This window comes from Oryctolagus cuniculus, chromosome 6 (genome assembly GCF_964237555.1).
Source record: "Oryctolagus cuniculus chromosome 6, mOryCun1.1, whole genome shotgun sequence".
Lineage (NCBI taxonomy): Eukaryota > Metazoa > Chordata > Mammalia > Lagomorpha > Leporidae > Oryctolagus > Oryctolagus cuniculus.
Window position 1 is genome coordinate 17,252,448 of NC_091437.1, and position 25,561 is coordinate 17,278,008.

General features: G+C 41.9%; 1 protein-coding gene across 3 annotated transcripts in view; it reads left to right on the forward strand.

Moving 5' to 3' along the window:
- The window catches only part of SLC12A2 (solute carrier family 12 member 2), a 96,762-nt gene that overhangs the window by 45,663 nt on the left and 25,538 nt on the right, over positions 1–25,561 (forward strand). For all 3 annotated transcript variants that reach the window (XR_011389683.1, XM_002710086.5, XM_070076071.1), the window contains exons 7-16: positions 597–705; positions 5,406–5,533; positions 5,632–5,716; positions 9,872–10,023; positions 14,159–14,266; positions 16,184–16,307; positions 17,227–17,328; positions 18,428–18,583; positions 20,452–20,551; positions 24,552–24,663. Coding sequence is in view for 2 of the 3 variants with exons in the window: in XM_002710086.5 (XP_002710132.5) it covers positions 597–705; positions 5,406–5,533; positions 5,632–5,716; positions 9,872–10,023; positions 14,159–14,266; positions 16,184–16,307; positions 17,227–17,328; positions 18,428–18,583; positions 20,452–20,551; positions 24,552–24,663 (1,176 nt within the window). In the remaining variant the exon portion in view is untranslated. The remainder of the gene's footprint in view (positions 1–596; positions 706–5,405; positions 5,534–5,631; positions 5,717–9,871; positions 10,024–14,158; positions 14,267–16,183; positions 16,308–17,226; positions 17,329–18,427; positions 18,584–20,451; positions 20,552–24,551; positions 24,664–25,561) is intronic.

Sequence of the window (25,561 nt, forward strand, 5' to 3'; positions counted from 1 at the left end):
TAATGCACACTCGGGAATCAGCTTGTACTTGGGTCCCTACCTCCCACCTGGGAGACCAAGCCAAGCTGTGGGCCCTTGGCTGGGACATAACCCAACCTTGGCTTGTGTGGGCATTTGGGGAATGGACCGGGGAAGGGAGATCTCTGTTGGTCTGTCTCAGTCTCTTTCTGTTTTACACTCTCTCTCTCTTTCAAATAAAGATTTTTTTTTTAATCCGTAACAATAAACAAACAAAAAGACTGCATTGGTAAGCTGGAGGAGAGAGGAAAGAATGGTGCAGGATGCAAAGGCAGCAGTGCCCTGGAATGCGTGGTGCTGCATGGTTTACAGGAGGGCCTGCGATCTGTACCTCATTCCAAGTATAGATGGTGATGCTCCGGCTGCTGCTGCTTTCCCCCAGTATATTGTACATTCTAAGATAGTTCTTTAAAGAACTTTGTTCATTTAACGAAGGTTGATTGAGCACTTCCTTTGTACTTGGCACTGTTTGAAACACTGGCGAAAGAGACAAATCTTTTTCCTTGTGGGAGTTAGTGGAATCAAATCAAAGGATAACACAAGATATTTGACTTTGATTTTCAATGTTTAAATTGCAGGCTCAGATTGTTCTTTTGGTGATTCTACTTCTTGCTATTGCTGATTTCGTCATAGGAACATTCATCTCCCTGGAAAGCAAGAAACCCAAAGGTTTCTTTGGCTATCAATGTAAGTAAAAAGGGCAGAATGTTTTGAGAATGCACATACGACAGCTTTCGGTTACTAAATAGATGCAGTACGGATTAGATGTCTTCCAGTATAATTGAGTTTGGTCTGATGATTCACACTTATTTGCAACTCGATTCAATTTTGCCCACATGTATACTAGACAGCTGGCATAAAATTCACTTTTACTTACAGGTTGGAGTTTTCATTATTAACTGCAAAAGGTGACTGAATGTACGAAATCAGTGCTACTAAAGAAAGTATCTAGGAATTGATGATTGGATTTGTAGCTTGTCCTAATGTGACAGTCAGGTGTTAACAATACGACATAGACTGAGAAATGTACAGACATCATAGAATGTGCTGCCACAAATTAAGAGGGTCGTGGTGTCACTGAACAGTCTACTCTTACATGATGTGTTGAGGAATATGTGCTCCATGGTTGACTGAAACGTTATGTGGCAGATGAGTATGTTTAAGCAAAACACTTGCAAATGCCTCAGATTGTGGAACCACCTACAGATGTTAGTTTCTTGGTGTAATTGCAATTCAGGTTTTTCTGTAACCAACTAACTGCGAATTTTCCATAGTTTTTGTCCTCTGTAACCCTTTTCATTTTGCATACAATTTTTACTAGGGACATTTACTTGTAGCTTTTTAGTTCCTGAAGTTGGTCTCTCTCCCATCTGACTGAACAGCTGGGGCTATTTCTCTGCTAGGTGAAATTTGGAAGTTGGAAGGAGAGCTGCAGTAGCATCACACAGGCTGGGTGCGTAGATGCCTAAGCCTGCCTGTTCTCAGTGAGCTTATCCCTCCTGTTCAGGCCGAGGAAGAAAAGGCCTGCTTCTCTCCCGAGATGACTCATCCAGAGCTCCTCACAGAGATCTGTGCAGAGATACAGAATGTAAATCAGTGCACTTTACTAGAAAAGAAAATCTGCAGAACCAAACTGTGCAGGCTAGAAGCTCAGTTGGTTTACATTGTGTTGTTGGCCTCCAGGCTAGAGTGTGCAGTCCTTGGATCGGAGGTGTGCTGTGAGCGTTGGTTGGGCCTGTACCCAACACTGCCTTAGCCCGCTGTGCAGTGTTCTGACACCCCCCAGCCTAACCAAGGACGCCTGCTTGTAACTTGTGCCCCCTGATGGTTGTGCTTTCTGTTCTGGTTGCTGGTATACGTGCCTTCTTCTCAACTGGGCTTTAAATTCCTGACCCCAGACTGGGGGAGGGGGAATCTGCTCGGCATGCCAGAAACAAGTGCTAATAACATCAGGTAGAGAGAAAAGTGTCCTCTGGGACTGTACTTGTGACATTTCTTCTAATTACAAAGCATTTTCTCACCTTAATTTTTTAAATTGTACATTTTTATTTTGTCATTTTTATTGTTAAAAGTGTTAAAAATTATAGATTGGTCACATCTAAAAATGTCCTTAGTAATACAGTGTTTTCTACTTATGAGTTTAGTTGATTTTAAAATACCTGCAAATTCCTGCTAATTCAGATTTTTCATGTCCTCCTTTTCCCCACACCCCTGACAACTTACACAAGTATTACATAGTTATGTGGTATGGTAATAGTTAAATTGCGTGCAGGTAGCTCTCACTGCAGTGAGTACACCTCCATGTACTTTGGAAGGCGCCTGTTTTTAGAGGGTTGACACTGCTTGGTCCTCGTGGGTGATAAGATGGCATCAGCAGTAAGCAGGATGTGTAGGTGACTGCCTCCCAATAACACTCCTTTTCCCCTCTTTGCTGATTTCAGGAGTATTTTTCTCGCTCCAAAGACTGGTTCTCGATGTTATTTCTTTGACTTTCTCAAAGCTGTTTTGTCTTTGGGTAATCAGCCTCTTTCTCTGCTTCAAAACTTTTGCCTGTGTTATTAAAAGCTTGCTCTAGTGATCCCCACCCTTGAAAATGGCATCTTTTGTCTTTTATTCCCCTCCAGTTAGCACCTCCCTTTCTCATTACTGCTCATAGAGACAAACTTAATTGAATCTTCACCTCTTACTTACTCCTTGTTATTTCAAAAAACGTTAAACCTACAGAAAAATTGTAAAACCATACAGTAAATCCTTTTAACCTTCACCTAACTTCACCATTTTTACTGATTATATCTGTGTCACTTTTGGGAAAAGTTGCAGAAACCAAGACTTCTTACCTCTGAGCACTTCAGTTTTCACAGCTCTTCTAAGGAAAAGAGCAATTCAGAAAATTGAACTTTGGCACAATAACTGACACCTAACATAGGGTCCATATGTGGATTTTCCTAATTGTCCCTATAAAGATCCTTAGGGCAACTTTTGTTTTTCCTGTTCCAGGATCCTGTCCAAAATCGTGTGTTTTATTCATTTGTAATATCTCTTCAATTTCCTGTGTGTGTGTGTGTGTGATTCATTACATGATCTTCAGTCGTCTTTAATCTGAAACCAATCCTTCAAGCATATTTGCCTTTTTTTTTTTTTTTTTTTTTTAATCTGTTTGAAAGGGTGAATGAGTGAGTGAGACCGAGACAGGGAGAGAGATCAAGATCAATACCGGTCTTCATTCCACTGGTTCATTCCCTAAGTGGCTAAAATATCCGAGACTGGCTGAAGCAGGACCTAGTAACTCCATTCAAGTCTCCCCTGAGGCACTCATATCCGCCGCTTCCCAGGCTCCTTAGCAGCGAGGTGCATTGGAAGAGTAGCCAGAACTGAACCAGCGTGCCTAAGGGGTGCGGGTGTCCCAAGTGGCAGCTTACCCTGCTGCACCATCACACCCGTGCAGCCATTTGTGTTTTTGAAGGTGTCTCTACTTGGTTTTCCTGATTTGTTTCCATAGATTGAGGTTACTCCTTAACTCCTCTTACCTGGCTCTGTCTGTTAAGGTCACAGTCACATGGCACGAGGCATGTGTGCAGTTTTTTGTCCTCTGCCTCAACAGCATTCCTGTTTATTGTTTCCCTGTTTCTTCAAGCCCTTCTCTTGTTTTATTTGCTGTGTGATGCATTTGTTGTAACTCGGGTCACTGTGTCTGTTACCCCTAATACCCCTCGCTCTTTCTTGTCCTTTAAATACAGTCCTGGCCTTCCAGCCATATTCTTGTTTTGGGTGGCATCTATTCTCATGGCTTGAAAAGCCGCCGAGAGACCAGTGTGCTTCAAGCCTTGCTCTCTCATAGTCTGCAGCTGCTGCTTTGATGCCTCCCCTGCCTACTGCATCCCTGGGCTCTCTGGGCCTGCCTGCCTGCCTCTCGACTTCTGGGCCTTCTCTAGTGAGTGGGTCCTCCAGTCTCTGGGTTGCACAGCTTCAGTTGTCTCATGAGGGTATCCCTGCTTCACATGTTGACCTCTTGGGTCCATTATCCACACAGCATTTTATTTACACATATATATTTATTATGAATTATTTTATTTATTTGAAAGTGTTAGAGTGGTGGTGGTGGTGGGGTCTTCCAACCACTGGTTCTTTCCCCAAATGGCTGCAGTAGCCAGAGCTGAGCCGATCCAAAGCCAGGGGCTCGGAGTTTCTTCCGGGTCTACCACGTGGGCACAAGGCCCAAGGATTTGGGTCATCCTCTGAAGGTTTCCCAGGCACGTTAGCAGGAAGCTGGATTGGAAGTGGAGCAGCTGGGTCTCAAACCGGCATCCATATGGGATACCAGTGCTGCAGCCAGGGCATTAACCCACTGGGCCACAGCACTGGCCCTGTCCACACAGCATGCATCACATCATGTCATGTGCATATGTCTGAACCTGCGTTGGTTTTCATCCTATTTAGAATGAAATTTAAACGAGGAAGGTTTTGCCTATCTGACCTCTCCAATCTCATTTCCTTCTCCCCTTTTCCTGTCTTGAATCTTGCTCTTGCCATGCTCCTTTCCCTCCTCATCCTGAGCATACTGACTCTGCTCAGTAAAGAGCTTAAGTGTTACCTCTTTAGTTTTATCTCTCTATCCTTCCAAAACCCAATTGAGTTAGATTATCCCACTCAGTCTCTGTCACAGCCCCCGTTTCCATTACTGCTGGAACCACAGCTGGTTTTGTGTCTTCTTGTTGAGACTCCACGTTCCATGCAGGCAGGATCCCTGCCTTGCTTGTTGTAATTCTGTCTCTAGACACTTTGGATACCTAATAGCTCTGATGTGGAACTGGCACGTGATCCATACACGGATATTGAGAAGACAGGAGTGTGCTGCTGTAATGTCAGGGCCTGTCTCTGAATAATTGAAGACACTAGGAAGTGGAAGTTTTCCTTTTTGTTGAGTTAAGCACCTTTACTTAGGGAAACTTGGCTAAAATCATCTGGTAGCTTCATGAGGAGCCTCAGATACTAGCTAGCTGACCACTAGGAAATAGAGAAATCTATGTAAGGAATAATGGATGAAAAAAAGATTCCAGATTACCCAGAGTTCCTCGTTTTTTCTTCCTCCTTTCTAGTTCTTTGTTCTCTAAGATTGAAGGTGTTACCCTTACTTGGACTGGTGATAATCAAGTCAAAAATGCTCAAAGCACCATGAGCAAAGACAGAAAAGTGGGCAGGACCCATGTCATCATGTTGGCTGTAAACCCCTCCCCATACAAGGAGAGAGGAGTTTGAAAACTCCAGTTAGGAAATGGATGAGAAACTGAAGAAAACTTGGGGGTCATATATCCCTATTACTCTAGGCCTGAGGTTTTGGGGTCTAAGCTGTTATCCTTCAGTTGACAGAACTATTTTGTTTTTTGCAGCTGAAATATTTAATGAGAACTTCGGGCCTGATTTTCGAGATGAAGAGACTTTCTTTTCTGTGTTTGCCATCTTTTTTCCTGCTGCCACTGGTATTCTGGCAGGAGCCAACATCTCAGGTGATCTTGCGGTAAGTGTTGTGGAGAACGGTGCTGGTGACGAATTAAGAAGTGGTACACATGCACTCGTTTTTACAGATAGCCTTAAAAACCTCTTCTTGTCTTCTAGGATCCCCAGTCAGCCATTCCCAAAGGAACACTCTTAGCCATTTTAATTACTACGGTGGTTTACATAGGAATTGCAGTGTCTGTAGGTAAATAGCCTTACATTTCTTTATATGTTTCAGAGATTTCATAATTTACATATTTATGTTCATGATTTTTTTAACTTTTAAATTCGGAAATATTTCAATAAAAAGACGAGTGGCCTATTGTAATTAAAAACAGATTTAAAAGAAAGAAAACTAGTGGTGACTTTCATAGGAGTCATCTAAACCTCCAAATGCTTTATTGTATTTTCTCCAGAAGTTTTGTTGTGTAGTAAATCAGAAAATTAAGTCTGTCTCTTAACTTTCACTGAGATGTATTTATAGAAAACATTCATGTTTATAAGGAAGTGAATGTTACTCTGCAAATTTATTTTCTTATAGTGATTTTATCTTCATGTAGTAAAATTATTATCGAGACCATTAAGCAGTGCCCATGCTTTTGAGAAAATTTTGTTATGATAGTATGAAAACACTGGCTTTGAAGAATCACAAAATAAGTTGAATAAAATCTTACTGTGATTTTACTGAATTGAATGAAAGTGATTTTAATATTGTTTTGTTACATTCATGGACTGACAGCACTTTAGAACCTGAACGTTTTTAAGTGATCCAACCAGTCTTCAGAGCTGAGAAAATGGAAGCTCAGCAGTTTTGCTACCAGAGACCGTGGCATATAATTTCTTGTTTTCATGGCAGAGAGAGGGTTACATTTTCTTTTTTTTATTTTTTTTTATTTTTTAAAGGTGTACAGATTTCATAAGTACAGCTGTAAGAATAGTTATGTTACATTTTCTTTAAAGTCCTTTAAGGCTCTTTACAGTGTATGATCTTTAACTTAATGAAATACTCTAGTCCAGTAAAACTCTGTTGGTGAATTTCATTTCTATTAATTGACATAGTTTGCCTACAGTGATACTTTATTTTACTTCCAATCTGTATACTTTACTTAAAGCATGTGGTTTTGAAATGTTTTGAAAAATCAAGGATGATGGTTAAATTTTTAAGATTGGTTTATTTATTTGAAAGGCAGAGTTGCACTGAGAGAGGGGGAGGTAGGGAGAAAGAGATCTTTCATCCCCTGTTTCACTCCCCAAATGGCTGGGCCAGGCCAGAACTGAGAGCTTAGAACTCCATCTAGGTCTCCCATGCCAGTGGCCAGGGACCAAGCACTTGGGCCATCCTCCTGCTTTTCCAAGGCACATTAGCAGGCAGTTGGATCAGAAGTGGAGCAGCTGGGATGCTGGCATTGCAGGTGATGGCCCAGCCTGCTGTGCCACAATGCCAGCTCCTATAGTTAAGTTCCTTAATCATAATATAAAGTATATTTTATCTTAATAACAATCTAAAGAATAACAAAAGTATGAAGTCAGACTCTAAAATATGAGATTTACATTATATTTGAATAATAAAAGTTCATTTTTGCCATATATTTATGTATTTGAGGGAAGTACTGACAGATCTGTTTTCAGACTAAGAGGCTGGAAATTTTCTTAACAACAGGTAGAAAGGCTAATAATCAGTAATATGATAGACTAAATTGACATTTAGATGGAATTTGCATTTCATTTGTCTCTATAATATATACATACATCTCTGGAGTTCACTTTGGGAAAAGTAGCAAAATAGGTGTCTTAAAAATTACTGTCATGTGTATATACATATACATAAGTTAGCTAAAGAAAATTTAGTTAAATATTTAAAGAATGATATAACTGTTTCTTTTACAACTTAGAAAATGATTGGTATCACAGATAAGTAATTTGTTTTTGCTTTGTTTTTAAATATTTATTTATTTATTTGAGTGGCAGAGTTAGAGAGAGAGAGAGAGAGAGAGAAAGACAAAGAAAAGCAGAGAAATCTGCCATCCATTGGTTCACTCCCCAAATGTCCACAAAAGCCAGAGCTGGACTGATCCTAAGCTAGGAGCTTCTTATGGGTCTCCCAAGAGGGTACAGGGGCCCAAGTACTTGGGTCATCCTCCACTGCTTTCACAGGTGCACAGGCAGGGAGCTGGATGGGAGCTGGAGCTGCTGGGACTTGAACCGATGCCCATATGGGATACTTTAACCAGCTGTGCCACAGCGCCAGCCCCCGTTTTCTGTTTATTCCAGCACTCTAAATATGCTGGCTCTTCTGCTCACTTCTTTCCATCTGCACTGAGTTAATGCAGTAGGAGAACCCACTGTCCCTGACACTCAGAAGATAGGCCAATAGGACAGTAAAGACGGCCTGTACCCCTGCAGCTGTGAAACCTTGTCCCGCACCATAGCTGCAGAGCTAGAGCATCAGAACAGGAAGCACACGAGAGAGGCTGCTTCAGGGCTGGAGGGAGTTGCAGGACTGCACACTGTCCCCCCTCCCAGTGCTCTCAGAGGACTGAACCTGTCCCCCCTCCCAGTGCTCTCAGAGGACTGCACACTGTCCCCCCCCCCCAGTGCTCTCAGAGGACTGCACCTGTCCCCCCTCTCAGTGCTCTCAGAGGACTGCACTGTCCCCCCCACCCCAGTGCTCTCAGAGGACTGCACTGTCCCCCCTCCCAGTGCTCTCAGAGGACTGCACTGTGCCCCCTCCCAGTGCTCTCAGAGGACTGCACTGTCCCCCCCACCCCAGTGCTCTCAGAGGACTGCACTGTCCCCCCTCCCAGTGCTCTCAGAGGACTGCACTGTGCCCCCTCCCAGTGCTCTCAGAGGACTGTACTGTCCCCCCCACCCCAGTGCTCTCAGAGGACTGCACCTGTCCCCCCTCTCAGTGCTCTCAGAGGACTGCACTGTCCCTCCTCCCAGTGCTCTCAGAGGACTGCACCTGCCCCCCCTCCCAGTGCTCTCAGAGGACTGTACTGTGCCCCCTCCCAGTGCTCTCAGAGGACTGCACCTGCCCCCCCTCCCAGTGCTCTCAGAGGACTGCACTGTGCCCCCTCCCAGTGCTCTCAGAGGACTGCACCTGCCCCCCCTCCCAGTGCTCTCAGAGGACTGCACTGTGCCCCCTCCCAGTGCTCTCAGAGGGAGCTTTAGGGAAACTTGGTGCTGCGACACTGCTCTGAAACATAGATGAAGAAACTGCAGACTAAAGAACTGTGCAGTTTATTAAATGTTAGTATTTAGATGTAGTATTATAAAATTCTAAAAATTCTCGTTCAGTTGTTGCTGTAATATGCGATGAAATCATGTTATTAAAGTGTTGCAGTCTGAGGAATGGTTTTTACTATTGTACGTGATATGTTACTACAAATAATGAAATGCTTGTTGTACTATGGGAGCCTTCATCCTTACAGAAAGGTAGAGAGCATTTTCTGATGAGCCCATTATAGCTATCACTCAGTGTCAAAATTTTGCACGCGTTGTTAGTTCATGGTTAATCTTGTTTGTTCTATACCCTGTTGCTGTGCCCCCTGGATTATTTGTAAGCAAATCTCAAAGACTATATATTTGCTAATGTTCTAGTAGTTGTTTTGGAGACATAGGTTCAAATAGGAACCTATGTACATTGGTAATTAGTACATTGATAATTAAATTTTCCTTCACAGAACCCCCTTCTCAAGTGTGATTTGACCCATTTGAAGTGTCAAGTATTTGGTCTATAGGCAAACATTTCTCCTTGTTTGGAAGTCTTTTAGCACAGTGGGGTATTTTTTGAAGACTCATTTATTTATTTGAATGTCAGAGTTAGAGGAAGAGAAAGAGATTCTATCCACTGGCTCACTCCCCAAATGGCTGCAGTAGTTGGGGCAGGCCTGGAAGAGGCTGGGAGCTTGGAGCTTTTTTGCATCTCACACGTGGGTGCAGGGGCCATTCTCTGCTGCTTTCTCAAGCACAGTAGCAGGGAGCTGGATCAGAAGTGGAGCAGCTGCATCTCAAACCAGCACCCATATGTGATGCTGACATTGTTTTTGTATGTGTTTAAGGACGTCTTGACCAGCTGGCTCAAGAAACAGTGGTGCTAATACACCATTTTCCACAATAGTACTTATGAGGTTTCTAAATGTATTTCTGTAAATATTTTTATGAAAGGTTCAGTTTCAGTTTTTAAATATTGGGGACCAGTGTATTTTCTGCATTCATGTCACAGTAAATTCCCATGCAGTGTGTGTTCCTAGGCATGAGTAGGTAATCAGTCATTACTTGAATCTCCTTATGAGTTTATGTAATCCTAAGATGAATATACATGTTAGCTTTATTCTTCTCACTGTCACTTGTGCTCCAGGTTCATGTGTTGTTCGGGATGCCACTGGGAACATTAATGACACCATTGTAACAGAGCTAACAAACTGTACCTCTGCAGCCTGCAAATTAAACTTTGACTTTTCATCTTGTGAAGTCAGTCCTTGCTCCTATGGCCTAATGAACAACTTCCAGGTGAGCGTCACATGCATGTCCCCTGTACTCCTGTAGAGCTCTCTACTATCAGATAGGACCAAAAGAAAGCCATATCTTAGAGAAGGGAAGACTGTTCTGTTCCTTTTTAATTAATTAACTTATTTGTACGTCAGAGTTACACAGAGAAGGAGAGGCAGAGAGGGAGAGAGAGATCTTTGATCCACTGGTTCACTCCGCAATTGGCCACAATGGCCGGAACAGCGCCGATCCGAAGCCAGGAGCCAGGAGCCTCCTCTGGGTCTCCCACATGGGTGCAGGGGCCCAACAGCTTGGGCCATCTTCTACTGCCTTTCCAGGCCATTGGAGAGAACTGGATCAGAAGTGGCGCAGCTAGGACTTGAAACGGCGCCCACATGGGATGCTTTAGCCACAGCGCCGGCCCCAAGAATATTCCTGGTATACTCAGAAATCCGGGTAACTCATCAGGCAAACTGGTGAAGACAGAAGGGTAAATTAGAGGTCCTTGAAGAGCACAGGGCTCCCAGGGTCTCAGTTGGATAACAGCATGTAAGATGTACTGAGAGTGTGCGTGTGGGTATGATGCGAGTATCCAGCTTCATTAGAAGAGGTCTCTCACCCGGCTGTTTGTGGATTCTATGCTGTCCACTTTTCGGACTGGCACCACATGTGCTTGATGAATGTAGTTGTGTCTGAGTCCTCAGATCAAGTTGTGTAAAGAATCTCACTTTGTCCTTTTCCAAAATCGTTTTAGCTATTTGAGTCACTTCGCTTTTCATAAAGAATTTCAGAATAATCTTTTTGTGTATCGACAAAAAGTCTTACTGAGATTTTTATTGGAACTGCATTAAATTTGTGTAGCAATTTAGAGAGAATTGATGTGTTTGCTATGGCTCTCTTTATTTACGTTTGATTTCTTTTGTCAACATTGTGTAGTTTTCAGCATTTCTTTAAATATTTTGTTAATTATACCAGTGTTTTCTGTTTTTATTTTAAGCAGTTTAAATCTGTAGTAACTGAAATAAGTTCAGTTTTCTATTGAGTGAATTTAGCAATTCTCCATAATTGCTTTGTATATAAATGTCCTATAGAAAAGACGTGATCAGTACTAGTAGTGTTGTTACTCAATTAGATGTGGCCGAAGTAAAGTCGTACTGTACCAGACGACTGTTTAACAATAGAATTTAATTCTAAATGATGCTTAAAAGTTAGCTTTAAAAATTGATGAGCTATGTAAAAATTAATATTACTTCCCCAGTATTTGGAGACTATCGATTTTTCTGCTGTTAATAGTGTTATTAAAGTACTGCAGTTGAAATGAAAGGTACGGGTTTTTAGAAACTGACACGAGAATGCATAAGGAAGTTAATTTGAGAGTAAGTCCTAGGATGATACTCTGGGAAACTTCACAGAAAATGTGAGTCTGCTGATGGCAAATGAAAAATAAAACGTTTGCTCCCTAATTTTTTTCCATTTTATATAAACATAAAAAAACCATACTTGAGAGTCACATTTATTCAGAAGCTGGCATGTGTTATGCAGAATGTGTGAATTCTAGAATAAATTTTTTCAACCCAAAATTTTTTTTTTTTTTTTTTGGAATGACTTCACTGTTTTTGTTTCCTGTAGTGTAGTTTGAAGCAGTTGAGCACACTTTTCAGTAGTTAAAAGTGTCAGGCCCAGTTATGTAATGGGAGTATGTGTTGTGTAGTCACAAGACCAGGCAGAATGGTCAGAATGAAAGACAGTATTCATGTCCAGCTAGTGATTCAGGCCCGTTCTGATATAGATACTGTGTGAAAGGCACAGATGTTGGTTTCTGCCCAGTAACTGAAGATGCCAGTCAGGTTTCCAGTCAGGTTTAATGTTGCCTTAAAATAGAAAAGTGTATCCTCTTTATAAAATCTAATATGGACTTATTCTAGCAAAGAGGAATGTGACATAAATAAAGATACTTCTCTCATTTTAAGTGAATGATTTTGAACATGCCTGTAAAACAATACAAAAAGGGAAATTCTATAAAAATATAAATCACATCATGCAGAAAATGAAGAATGGTGGATCGAATATAACTAGTCTGAGTGTGTAAGTGAAGTCTGCATAAAGTGTATAAAAAAGGCTATACTTTATTATGCTGTTTTATGTAGAGTTAACTTTTTGTGTTAGTAAAATGATTTGGTCTATCCTGTTTATCTAAAATTTTTAATTTGTATGTAGCCTTTTGTTGATTGTATTTTCTGTTCCTCTGAAACCTTTGACTTATCATTACGTGATAAAATACGAGATGCTTTGTCCTGTCACAGTCAAACCCTTCACACACAAGGCCCTTCTACCTTCTTTGCAGACTGGATTCTGGTCATTGTGTTGTTGGTGCCTGTGTGTATCCATGCATGCTTACCTGGTTCTCTTCCTTCATTTAGTGCATTGTGGCCAGGGATTGAACCCATAGCTGTGGTGTTAAGTATGAAATCACGGTCAAGTGTGTGGTAGTCTTATACGACCTAACAGTGGATTCCCTTATGTCCTTGGGCTCAGTTGGCCTGTTTTTAGTCAATGTAAATGAAAGGTGAATGTCCAGTACCAAAGTGATGAATCTGGGTGGTGGTCACAAACCCCTGCTGACAGTTGCAAAATGGGTGGATAAAGCTGATGGGACGTGAATCCATGCTCCAGTGCAATTGTGTGTTTTGAAGAATTCAGGTACAGAAGGAACTCTGTAAGGAGTTCCTGTGCACCTGTCCTCCAGTTACATTTACTATTTATTTTTTGCCCCTTTTATCTATGTATATCTGTATATATGTTGCAGATATCCTCTTTCATACCTCATTCATAGACACTACACCTTGACAGTCATCTTGAAGTGTTTAAGAAATTCTGTAAAAGCTCAGTACAGTTACTCCACTTAAATTCAACACCAGTGAAATACTGTTACCTTAGTACATATTCTGCATCTGCATTTGCCTATTAGTCTTGGTAATTGGCCTCCTTTGCTGGATCCCGGATGCCGTCTAGGACCACACATGGCAGCAGGGTAAATTCCCAGTCATTGTTAGTCTTCATGGCACTGACAGTTTGAAGTGTCTAGTCAAGTAGTTTTGCATAGTGCCCATTGGATCGGTGGTTATTTTCTCATGATGTAAGCGAGCAGTCCTTTTGTGTTGGTTAAAGAAACAGATGCCATAGAGGAGTTTTTGAACGTGTTTGAAAAGACAGCTACACATTGCTGAGCTTCATCAGGTGTCAGTGCATAACTAAATTTATTGATGACTCCCCATCCCCCAGGATATTTACAGGCAGATTGTAGACTGCACATCCTAATCTCATCTAGCTCTAAAGGATAAGGTCTTTTTTGTAAAACACAACCAGCAGGGCTTTGGAAGTACACTGTGCCACATAAGAAATATTCCTGCCAAAAACTTGTGCCTAGGCCTGATGAACCGTCTAGACGCAACTGCCAGTTAACTAGAAATAGAGCACTGGAGAGGGGCAGGTTAACCCACTGCTGGTTTACTGGAAATAGAAGGGGAGCAGATTAAACAACACAGTGCAGATGCAGTCTGCAAACTCCAGAGTGGGGAGTCTCTACAGGAGAAATGGCGTAAAAATAGTAAGATGAGAAGGAAGTGTTGAGTCAGTACATTGAAGATGACGGAAGAGACACATCCACCAGGTACAGCAAATGCTCTTCTGTGGGATCTGATTTGCATAGACTGCTTTTGGGAGGATCAAGTAAGAGATGGTTGGGATGCTGACTAGATTTGTGGCACTATGAAGGAATTGAGTTTTTAATTTGTCGCAGTGGCATTGCTGCTCACAGTTTGCACCGATTCCTATCTGTTGAAGACATATCCTGAAGCAGTTACACATGAAATGGGACCTGAGGTTTGCTTCAGAGGAGTGCTGGGATGGACCCGCAGTTGATTATCGGCGCTGGGTACCTTCTTTGCCAATGTGTGTGTTGGAAATTTCACAAAAAGAAAAGATTTTTTTTTTTAATATAAGGGCTAGTGGTAGATCTGGTTCAGGAATTTGTAGTGAATATGACGTTAATACTGTTTGTTATCGAGTCATTCTGAGCATTCATTTTCTTCGTTAGAGTAACCAAGATGTTACGTTGTTAAGACTGACTTGTCATTTTTCTCGCTTCCTATTTAAGGTAATGAGCATGGTGTCGGGGTTTGCACCGTTGATTTCTGCAGGCATCTTTTCAGCCACTCTTTCTTCGGCACTAGCCTCTCTTGTGAGTGCTCCCAAGATATTTCAGGTCAGTATTTTCAAATTACAGGCTTTATAGGGGGATCAGATGATGGTTTTTCAGTTGGAGAGTTACTGGTTCTAGTTACTTACATGTGTCAGCCACATAGTATGTGTATGACATTCACATGCACATACATCAAGATTGGTAGAAAGTGTATGTTAATATGAATGTGTCGATTTTTATAAATGATCCTTTACCTATTGTCACAGTGTAATCTTTGAGCTGTTTTTAGAAGTGACGATAGGTATTTGCTTTTTCGACATGCTCAGCATAAATCTTGAAGGTGTTTGACCAAGGATTAGAAGTGTGATGTAACACTACTAATCAGAAGTAATAAAGTATCTTGTCCCAGTCAACGTGATGCAAACCTAAATGTTTATTTTACCACCACTTGATTGCTTGTGTGTTACACATTGTAACTACTTAAGGGTGTAATGATTTCTTTTTAAAAGACTTATTTATTATTTGAAAAAAAAGTTAGAGGCAGAAAGAGAGAGAGAGAGGTCTTCCATCTGCTGGTTCACTCCCCAAATGGTCAAAATGGCCAGAGTTGGGCCTGTCTGAAACCAGGAGCCCGATGCTTCTCCCGGGTCTCCCACGTGAGTCTGGGGGCCCGAGAATTTGGGTCATCTTCTGCTGCTTTCCCAGGACATAGCAGAGATGTCAATCAGAAGTGGAGCAGCTAGGACTTGAACCAGGGCCAATATGGGATGTCGGCACTGCAGGCCGCTGCTTTAACTGCTACACCACAGCGCCGTCCCTGGCTGGCATGATTAATAGGATGGACTTTATTCCCTTTTGATGAGCATTCAATAAATAGCTGACAGGTTTATTATGCAGCCTTCTTTATGTTGTGGTTAAAACCAGTGAGTACAGTGAAGGTGTAGAATATATCACAGTATTCAACAATGTTTTAGGAAAAGTGTTTAATTGGGATTTGGTCTTCCTTTTTTTAGGCTTTATTTATTTAGATTGACACTGTGGTGTAGTGGGATAAGCTTGCTGCCTGCAAGCGGGCAGCCCATCTGAGTGCCAGTTCAGTTCCTGGTTGCTCCACCTTCAACGAAGCTCCCTGCTAATGAGCCTGATAAGACAGTGGAAGATAACCCTAATGCTTGGGCCCCTGCCACACACATGGGAATGCAGAAGAAGCTCCTGGCTTCTGGCTCCTAGCTCGGGTTTGGCCCAGTTCCGGTTGTTGTGGCCATTTGGCCAATGAACAAGTGCATGGAAGATTGATGTCTGTTTCTCCATCTCTCTTGAATTCTGCCTCTCAGATAATTTTTTTTTTTAAAGAGCTTTATTTATTTGAAAGGCAAAGGTATAGAGAGAAAGGGAGAGAGAGAGAGATCTTCCATCCACTGATTCACTCCCCAAATGGCCACAATGAAATGAGTAGCTTCGTCTGGGTTTCCCACATGGGTGCAGGGGCCCGAGTATCTGGGCCATCTTTCGCTGCTTTCCGAGGCACAGTAGCAGCGAAGTGGATTGGAAGTGAGCCTCTCCTCTGGAACGTGAATTGGTGCCCAGTGAGGATGTTGGTGTTGTCAGCAGAGGTTTACCTCGCCATGCCAGAACATCAGCCTAGGGTTCGTTTTTCTAAAATAAGTCACACATGTGACTTAAGCATCGAAGATTTATTTGTGAGCTTGTTTCTTTGATTTCCTTATTCATAAGGTGAAGAATCCCTACATAGAGGTGGAATAAGGTGGGTAAAACTTCAGTATTGTAAACCAGCAGCCGTTTTGCTATTTGAAATGTTTGGCTCCCCTTTCTGGTATGTAAGGGAGGCAGTGTGAGACAGGAGAGAAAGAAGAGCAAGAATTAGAAACTTGGTTTTATTCCTGGTTAATTTAATTACTATAAGAAGATCTGGTTTGTATGTTTGAAGTGTTTTATCTTCATCTTTGCTTTGTTCATTAGGCTCTATGTAAGGACAACATCTACCCAGCTTTCCAGATGTTTGCAAAAGGTTATGGGAAAAATAATGAACCTCTTCGTGGCTACATCTTAACATTCTTAATTGCACTTGGATTCATCTTAATCGGTTAGTTGTAGGAATAGTGTTAATGTCGATTTTGGTGTATATGTAGTATTAGCTCTAAACATTGAATTATTACTTAATTAGCATACTGTTTCTTTGCTCAGTATACTCTTTCTAATCATAGGAAAGAATGTTGGTAAAGTAATTAATTTGTATTTACTAACATTATTATTATTGCTAAGTCTCTATTAGGGCTAGAGACTCATCCTAGTTTCTGGTTTCTAAAACAAATTTGGTGAGGGATGCTCCTCTAGTTTTTGCCTCTGATTACAACCGAGATAGTGGGTTTCCATTGCTGAAGAAGACATTGAACTTTGAAGTTCAAAAAGAGTTACCATGTAAAGTATGATGATACCACCAGGCACTGTGAGGCCGTGTGGAGACAGTCAGGAAACACTGGTGTGTGGGTATTGGTGTAGCTACTTTTGGAGGACAAGTTGATAGTGTCTAGTCATTCTTTCGAGATGTACATTTTAGGGAAGCAGTGCACTTGTGCCCAGCGGACCATAGAACAATTTTTGTATCACTATTGATTATAGTGAAAAAAGGAAGCAACCTAAATCAACCAAAAATGAAACACAGTGCAATGTGTAGGAGTTTAAAAATGGTATTTATCAAATTGAAGGATGATATAGGGCAATATTCTTTATGCCACTGATGGGCTACATAGCTATGACAAATCTATATCAGAAAGACTACCCAGGTTTTGACTAGTGAAGTATAAATGGAACTTAATTTGTGTACATAAAGGTTAGTTTTCTGAAAAAAAGGGTGATTTGTATGGCGAAACGTAGATGTTAATGTGGGTGCTGGATATGAGAATGTTCATTGTGCTATAATCCAAAAGTTTGTAATGTTTTATAGTTACAAGAAGTTTAAAAATGTTTAATATCACTAAATATACATCATGTTTCTTTTACAGCTGAGCTGAATGTTATTGCTCCAATCATCTCTAATTTCTTCCTTGCATCATATGCATTGATCAATTTTTCAGTATTCCATGCATCCCTTGCAAAATCTCCAGGTGATTTTACATTCTTTAAAAAGTTGTGTTAATGTATTCATTTCTGTGGTTTTAGAGAAACTAACACTTGCATATGTCTTAAAAGATAGGTTTTATGCAGTTAGCTCAGTCTTTGTAGTTTAATTAAGTCTTCAACATTCTCTGTCATGAATTAAGTTCACTGGTAATACTGTTGCTTGTCTTCAAAGCGTTTGAAATATCCTGTGTCTGATTCTAACACTGAAAGGATGATTTATTCTTATAAACTTTTTTTTACTGCTTAGTTGATTTCTCTTTCAGTTCTAAGAATGTTGTTATGATACAGTTAACCTTTCCAAAAAATATTTCAGCACAGAGAGTTCTGTGGACTGTGACAAGTATCTGGCTCCTGTCGGAAATGAGGGAAGGAGCTGGAGGAACCAAAGCTCGTTCCTCTGAGGATCTCACTATCTCAGGACAGGAAAGATGGTGGATGGGAGCTTTGGACACAAACATTTGAGTTTCACTTTTTACTTTGAAAATACTCATTTTGTTGAAATGAGTTATACAAATATGTTTGTGGAGCCGCCTATCAATGCATATTGAAAAACATGGCTCTGAGCATTTTTTAGAGTAGGTCTAATTCATAAATGCTTTACTAACTGGGAAGATGGGTGCTTCTACAGTCAGCTCCGTTTCTCTGCTAACCGGGTAAATTCTTAATGATTTTCTTCAGTCACTTTAAAATATTAGGTATATTCACAGAAATGTGAGTATGCTTTATGCTAAAAACGAGAAAATAAAGTCTCATTATTTAGGGCTCAGTGTGTTTTCTACCTTGTCTAGTTTTACCATTACCGAGGGTAGACTCATGATGTAGTTTTGGTAAGCATTTGTTGAATACAGAGCCAGAAAGGAACAGTAATGTAGAAGCAAATAGATGGGTCTTCTCCATAGTCCTCAGGAACCACGCAGTTCAGGTGTGATCATTCAGTCTTGGACTTTCCCAGTAGACGTTAGCCTTACCCTTTGTGCTTGAACCCCTGTCAGTGTGACAGCCATGAAGAAGGTTACTCTGTACATACTCGACGTGCTGTTGCATCACACAGAGGAGGCATATGCGTGTCTTCTGTTGTTTCAGGATGGCGCCCAGCCTTCAAATACTACAACATGTGGATATCCCTTCTCGGGGCAGTGCTCTGTTGCATAGTGATGTTTGTCATTAACTGGTGGGCTGCACTGCTGACCTATGTGATCGTTCTTGGACTGTATATTTATGTTACCTACAAAAAACCAGGTTAGTAGCCTTTCCAATCTAGTTTCAAGCTAAAAACCGTTGAACTTGTTGTTTTTCCTATTGAAGCATCATCTTTTGGATGTTGAGGTACTTGGTGTAAAAGCTGAAATACTTCATTTCCAAGTATATAGAGGGTTCTGTTGTGATTCAGATGCATGCAATTCTCGTGAAGAAGTTGCTTCATGTTCCTATGCAGTTCTTATTCTTCACAGTAGACTAGACCAATCCTGTTTGCAGAAAAACAGTGAATTCATACATACGCGGTACATTTTAACATTATTCTTTAACAGGATTCATATTTGTAGTATCATAGTATTTGTTCAGCCAATAAGCATATGCATTTAGCTACAGTGGTCTTAGAACTGCCAATATGTACCATGGAAGTCGCAAAATAATGGAAGACATAGTATCTTTCCCACTAGATGACAGTGCAGGGGCCGGTGCTGTGGCATAGTGGGTAAAGCCTCTGCCTGTGGTGCCAGCATCCCATATGGGCACTGGTTCCAGTCCCAGCTGCTCCACTTTCAGTCTAGCTCTCTGCTATGGCCTGGGAAAGCAGTAGAAGATGGCCTAAGTCCTTGGGCCCCTGCACCCATGTGGGTGACCTGGAAGAAGCTCCTGGCTTCAGATTGGCACAACTCAGGCTGTTGTGGTCATCTGGGGAGTGAACCAGCAGATGGAAGACCTCTCCCTCTCTCTCCCCACCCCCCACTCCATCTCTCTCTCTCTCTCTCTCTCTGCCTATGCCTATGCCTATGCCTATGCCTATGCCTATGCTGTTGCCTCTCTGTAACTCTGCCTTTCAAATAAATAAATCAATCTTAAAAAAAAAATGACTGTGTAGCAGGGAAAGGAGAACAAACATGTTTTAATGAGGAAATAATTCACGATTACTTAGTATGTGTCATTGATAATAACTTAGTATATCTCCACATAAAAGGATTTGGGCCACTATCCTGTATTGTGACTGTAACGCAGAAGAATGATCTTACAAGAAAGGTTTAAAAAATTTGGACCCAGTACAATATATGAGGAAGAAATTACAAGGGTAGTTTAGCAGTACATGAAAGTGGTGAGGAAGCATTTTCTACTGCAGGTTGTGAAATGATGAGGTTTCTGTTGGAGCACTGCCTGTAGAATGAAATCGACAGCAGCTCCCGTTGTAAGCGTTTCAGAAGCAGTCATCTCTCTAATGTACCTGTCAGATGTGTAAATTGAAATGTGTCTCAGGTCTTCATGTGATGGTCCAGTTGCTTACTGAATAGTAAAAATTTCCTGTCCTGGTAACCTGAAGTTAAGTACTATACATGATCCTTCTTGATATTGGAGAACTGCCTCTTTCTCTTTGGACCCTTGGCTAATAATAATTGAGATGTTTTGTCTGTGAAAGACTCTCAGTTGAATGCACAGTATGTCTGCAGCCCTATCATCCCAGTCCTAAATTTTACATTTTCTTCAGATGCGATTTTAGTTCAGATTGTGACGGCCCCCTCCCCCTTATATTTAGTTACTTGAAAGAGACAGTGACAGAGAGACGGAAAGAGAATGAGATGTTGCATCTGCTGGTTTACTTTCCAAATGGTTAGTACCGCTGGGGCTGGGCTGGGCTGGGCCAGAGGCAAGAGCCTGGACCTCTCCTCAGGTCTCCCTTGTGTGTGCCAGGACACCTCACTGGGGCCATCTTCTGCTGCTGCTCTCACAGTCCGAACGTGCTGCTTGTACTTGAAGTATTGGAAGCCTCAGGGTGAGAAGTCCATTTTGCAGTTGACTTCTCAAGTGAGAAAGGAGTCCGGTTCTCTCTGTGTGACACTGGTGGTCGATGGCTTGTTACTGTTGGTTGTTACGCTGTGCCCCTGGTCTTCCCACAGATGTGAACTGGGGCTCCTCCACACAAGCCCTGACGTACCTGAACGCGCTGCAGCACTCCATACGCCTCTCTGGAGTGGAGGACCACGTGAAAAACTTCAGGTGCGTGGTGAGGGAGCACAGCAGCATTTCCTGTGCCCTGGACTCCCCGGTCTTAACATTTTCATGCACTGATTTGTTCATAAAAAGTTCTCTAGAACTAGAGAATAGTGTTGCTTTAGTTTTGGTTAGGCGTGAGCAATTTAATTATTCACAAACAAAACTAAAGGAAGAGGGAAGTTGTCATCTACCTTGGAAAATGTTATAAAAGTTTTCCGAGTCCCTCATCTGAGATGTGTTATCGTTAACTGTCATAAAGGTTAAGTTTTTTTCCCCCTCTATGACCTTTAAAGTTAGTAATTATGATGTAGCTACTAAGTACAAAATTCGTAAATAGCTTTTGACATGCTGTATTCTGTAATTCTAGTAAAACACTAAATATCTTCATGGCAGTTGGTTTTTTCCTCATCACTGACTAACTGGAGATAATTGATTTATTACCGTAAAAAGCATTGAGTACTGTTTGCCTCAGTAAACAGCTTTGTTAGCTTTATAATAGCTTACCGATCATCAACATAAAAACCATTCCGTAAGGTAACAAATTTCCAGTAATTAATGAGATTGATCTACTGAAGCACCATCGATCGTGTGTGCTTCTCTAAGTCGAGGAATGATATTTGCTGATGCAAGTTCTTAGAAAGTCTGGGCAGTGTGAAGTCGGCCTGTCCTTCCTCAGGAACGGGTCACGGGCAGTGGTCCTCAGGTTGCCTGAACGCAGCCTGGCTGAGCTGGTGACTTCAGTCAGTGCTGAGCGCTCACATCTCACTGGCGTCGCGAGTGAGCTCAGCAGTGTGTTCTGTGGTGGTCGCTAAACCAGAAGGGCCGTGTTGTTTTGTCAGAGACCCTGAGGTGTGGATAAGTGCTGGAAGAGACTTGCTGTCCCACCTCTCTCAGGAAGACACAACTTGTGTGACTCTTTAGTCCCCCCGCCCCGCCCCCGCCTTGTTTTTTGGGACGAAAAGTTCTCCGAGATGTCAAATCCTCAGCTTTGAGGTAGGGAGAAGTGGGGGAAAGAAAAGGGAATGGGAACCTGGAAGGAAAACTTTTTTTTTTTTTTTTTTTTTGACAGGCAGAGTGGACAGTGAGAGAGAGAAACAGAGAGAAAGGTCTTCCTTTGCCGTTGGTTCACCCTCCAATGGCTGCCGCGGCCGGCGCGCTGCGGCCGGCGCACCGCGCTGATCCGATGGCAGGAGCCAGGAGCCAGGTGCTTTTCCTGGTCTCCCATGGGGTGCAGGGCCCAAGCACCTGGGCCATCCTCCACTGCACTCCCTGGCCACAGCAGAGAGCTGGCCTGGAAGAGGGGCAACCGGGACAGAATCCGGCGCCCCAACCGGGACTAGAACCCGGTGTGCCGGCGCCGCTAGGCGGAGGATTAGCCTAGTGAGCCGCGGCGCCGGCCTGGAAGGAAAACTTTTAACCTCAGCATATTTTAGGTTAGATGGTGCTAAGTAAGATTGAAAATGGAAACCATTTTTCTTTCTAAGGAGTTGAATCCCAGCACTGAGGGAAGACCAGGACTCACAGTTAATGGACCTTCAATAGAAACTCATTATTAATGGGTACATTGAAAAGATAGTGACAAAGCCGATGTCCATTTGGCCTGTTCATTTTGATAGGAATCATCCCAGAGCACAGTTGAAAGGAAAAGCTGCCCTGCCAGGTGTATCCTGAATATGAGTGGTTGCTTCTCTCTCCACCCCTTCTCTTAGACCACCAGTGGTTACTCTGTGGGTGTGTGGGTGCTTTATCTCTTAGCATCGTGCTGGTATTGCTGTACATTCTGATATTGAATTTCAGGCATTATTACCGATGTCTTTCATTTACCTGTGTCCACCATGCACATGCACCTTCCCCTCACTCCATCCTCATCGCAGTTTTGATTAGATCCTGTTTGGTATTTGTTTTTGTGGCTTTTTGCACATGGCACACGGCTGCTTTGCTACACAGCCTTTTGTTTTCTCTGTAGCTAATAGCTGTCTCTTTCCTTCTGTTTAGCTGTTCATTACTGTCTCAGCCTTGGTTTCCTTCACTGAGTAGTTTCTTCCTTCTTTCTCGGTGTTGGCTGCTTCTTTCATTTGGGTTTTTGGGTTTGGCCCTGTCTGATGAGGTGCCTGTAACCCTTGGTGAGGGACTTGTCAGATGGAGTCTTCAAAGTAGTTTAATGTGGCATTACTGGCTCTTTAGAGAATTTAATTTTCAAAGGCTTTCTTTTTGATCTGGTTAAGTTTCCAGGAAAAGAATCTCTTAGTCTGCTTGGAGTTGAAGTCCACGCTACCATAGCTCTGAGCCAGCAGGGCCGGAGCCGGAGCTCGCGGGGTTCAGTATCGAATGCCCTTCTGCCTGCCTCTTTCCAAGCAGCTTACTGCTGTGCTGAGCCTTGCTCCTCCAACAAAGAAGCCCCAGCTTACAGGCTGGGGAGGGGCAGGGTAGTTGCCCATCGTAGTGATGGAAACAACTTGGGTCCGCCTAGTTGCTTCTTACACAAACTTTATAGCCATGTGCGTTTTTTTAGTTTCTTCAGTGCACTGTCTCTGACAATTCCAGGGGTACCCACTACCACTGAGTCTTGGGGCATTTTTAGGTATAAAAGCATTATTGTCTAATAGTTTCACAGCTTTCTTAGGGTTATTTAGGATTTAACCTTATCTTGGTTTGTGTAAATCCTATATTGTTCTCTGCTTGCTTTCTAGGTTTCAGTATTTTGATATTGTGTCCTTTCTTGTTCTCCATACTTTGGTGCCTTTGAAAAAATCTGATTATAGCATGGCAGGTGGGCAGAGCTGCTGCAGCTGCTCACTTGGGATCCTTAAATTGCTTGTCTCTTGTCGGCCTGCCATTCTTTAGGAGGTATTTTAGTCCATGTAATCAGGTATCACCACATCCATGGTCCAGTGTACAGTTACTGGTAAGAAAGGATAGAGGAGGGGCACTTTGCTTCTTAAAGGGCATGACCTGAAAATAGGGACACATTATGGGCTGTAGGTTAGGTGGCCCTGGGCCAAGTTCAGCTCCTGGAAAGGCACAAGACGCGCTGGAGCTCAGGGACACACACACAGCTCAGCAGTCAGGGCTGCCCAGTGGGATTTCAAGTCTGCCTGCCTCAAGGCAGCTGTCCCAGACTCGTTCTCTTCCAGCTTTGTAAAATTCTAGGTATAAAGTCTTCAGCTGTCATGTCTATTTTAGGAAGTACCCTAGTAGTTAATAAATTAACTTAATAAATTAAGCCAAAGATTTTGGTTTGCTATTTGCTTTCTGTGAAAGTTTGTTTTGATGATGTAAATCCTTAAAGAATTTTCTGCTAATGTGTGTTTGGACTTATGAAATGGATCCCTGAACACATATTCATCAAACATGGTTGATTTCTGTTTCTAGTAAGCGAAAACAAAGAATTACGAGTAGGTGAAATTCATGTCCCGGCAAAGGCAGTTGAACTCAGCTTTGCCTTTCCCCCTCCTTAACTAGAATTAAAACTTTATTTAGTTTAAATACAAATCCTTTCTTCACTGTAGCTGATTGTATTCATGTGACAGTAGTCATCAAAGTGAAGATCAGAGCAGATAGCACTAAGTAGACTTAATCATGGTGTGATGGAGCTGAGAAGGGAAGTGGCCTGTTCTGTCCCTGAGGACAAGGCTGTGCTCTCAGGTAGGTATGCGAGCTTTGTAACAGAATAGAACATCTGCTGCTTTTAGAAGATGAAGACTTCCTAGACATTTTTAAAACAGCATAGTGATTTCTTTATAGAGTACCCATATTGTCATCTCTTCAGAGCACTTTTCTGTGTTTGTTCCAAGAAAGTTTTGCTTTTCCTTTCTCGTGTGCCATCAAGGCATGGTTCAGAGTCCTCCTTTATGAGTACCCTGCGGGGTTGTCGTAATGGTAAATGCACAGTGGAGGTCCTTGTGTGATGCTTTGTTCTTTGAGAAGGAACTTAAAATCCTGTCTTCATTGCCAAAAACACAAACTTGTCTAATATTACTTAATCTTTTCCATCTTAAATTAGGCCACAGTGTCTTGTGATGACAGGTTCTCCAAATTCACGCCCGGCTCTGCTTCATCTTGTTCATGATTTCACCAAAAACGTTGGTTTGATGATCTGTGGCCATGTACATATGGTGAGTATGACTCTTGAATTCTGTGGTAACAGCTTTCTTTCTGTACATAGCATAAAATGTGTGAGGCTTTTGAGATTGGAAATAATAAATAATAAAACAGATATAGAATCTATTGGACTTTTGAAGGTTGCTTCCTTCAAAATATTGTTGCTAGCAGACAGTCTCAGAATAGCGTTTTAAAATAGATTCTGAGATTTTGAACTTGGATCATTCCTTCTCTTGCATCATGAGTAGATGATACCTGTAGAGAGCAGTTTGGCCAAGAAAGTTGGCTTGTTGATCAGTGTGGAGTCGGAGCACGTGTGGTATGTTGTTTCCCTTCCTGATGCATTCCTTAGATACCAGCAAAGATTCTGGAGTGTTGATTGACCAGAGAAAAGAAGTCATGGGGCAGATAGGCCCAAATCATGGTAATTATCTAAAGTGGAAAGTGTTATCTCAGTTTTAAAAAAAAATTGTTTTCAGTTTTTATTGCATGTTGTGAAGCACAGTGCAGTATTTCAATATGTGGATATAGCAAGGTTAAGAAATTAATTTAAAAATGGGTGAATGTTCACCCAAAAGTTGTTTTATTGGGGAGGGGTCATTTTTGGCTGTTGAGAACAGTCACTGGATTTACCTGTTAGGCATAGAAATTGGAATATTTGTCAGAATAGCTTTTCTCGCAAGCTTTGTTCATCTATTTTTGATGGTGGAAATATGTGTGTGTGCTCCATATCTCAGACCTGGCTGCAGTTTCTCTTTTACTTGTGTGGTAGTAAAGTGAAATCCGTGTGTGTGTGTGTGTGTGTGTTTATACCTCTTTGTGTAGACTGAGAGAAAGATCCATTGAGACATTGACCATACTTTTTCCTTGCAGAGTTCTTAAGTTGGTGTCCTGAGCATAAGAAATTACAAA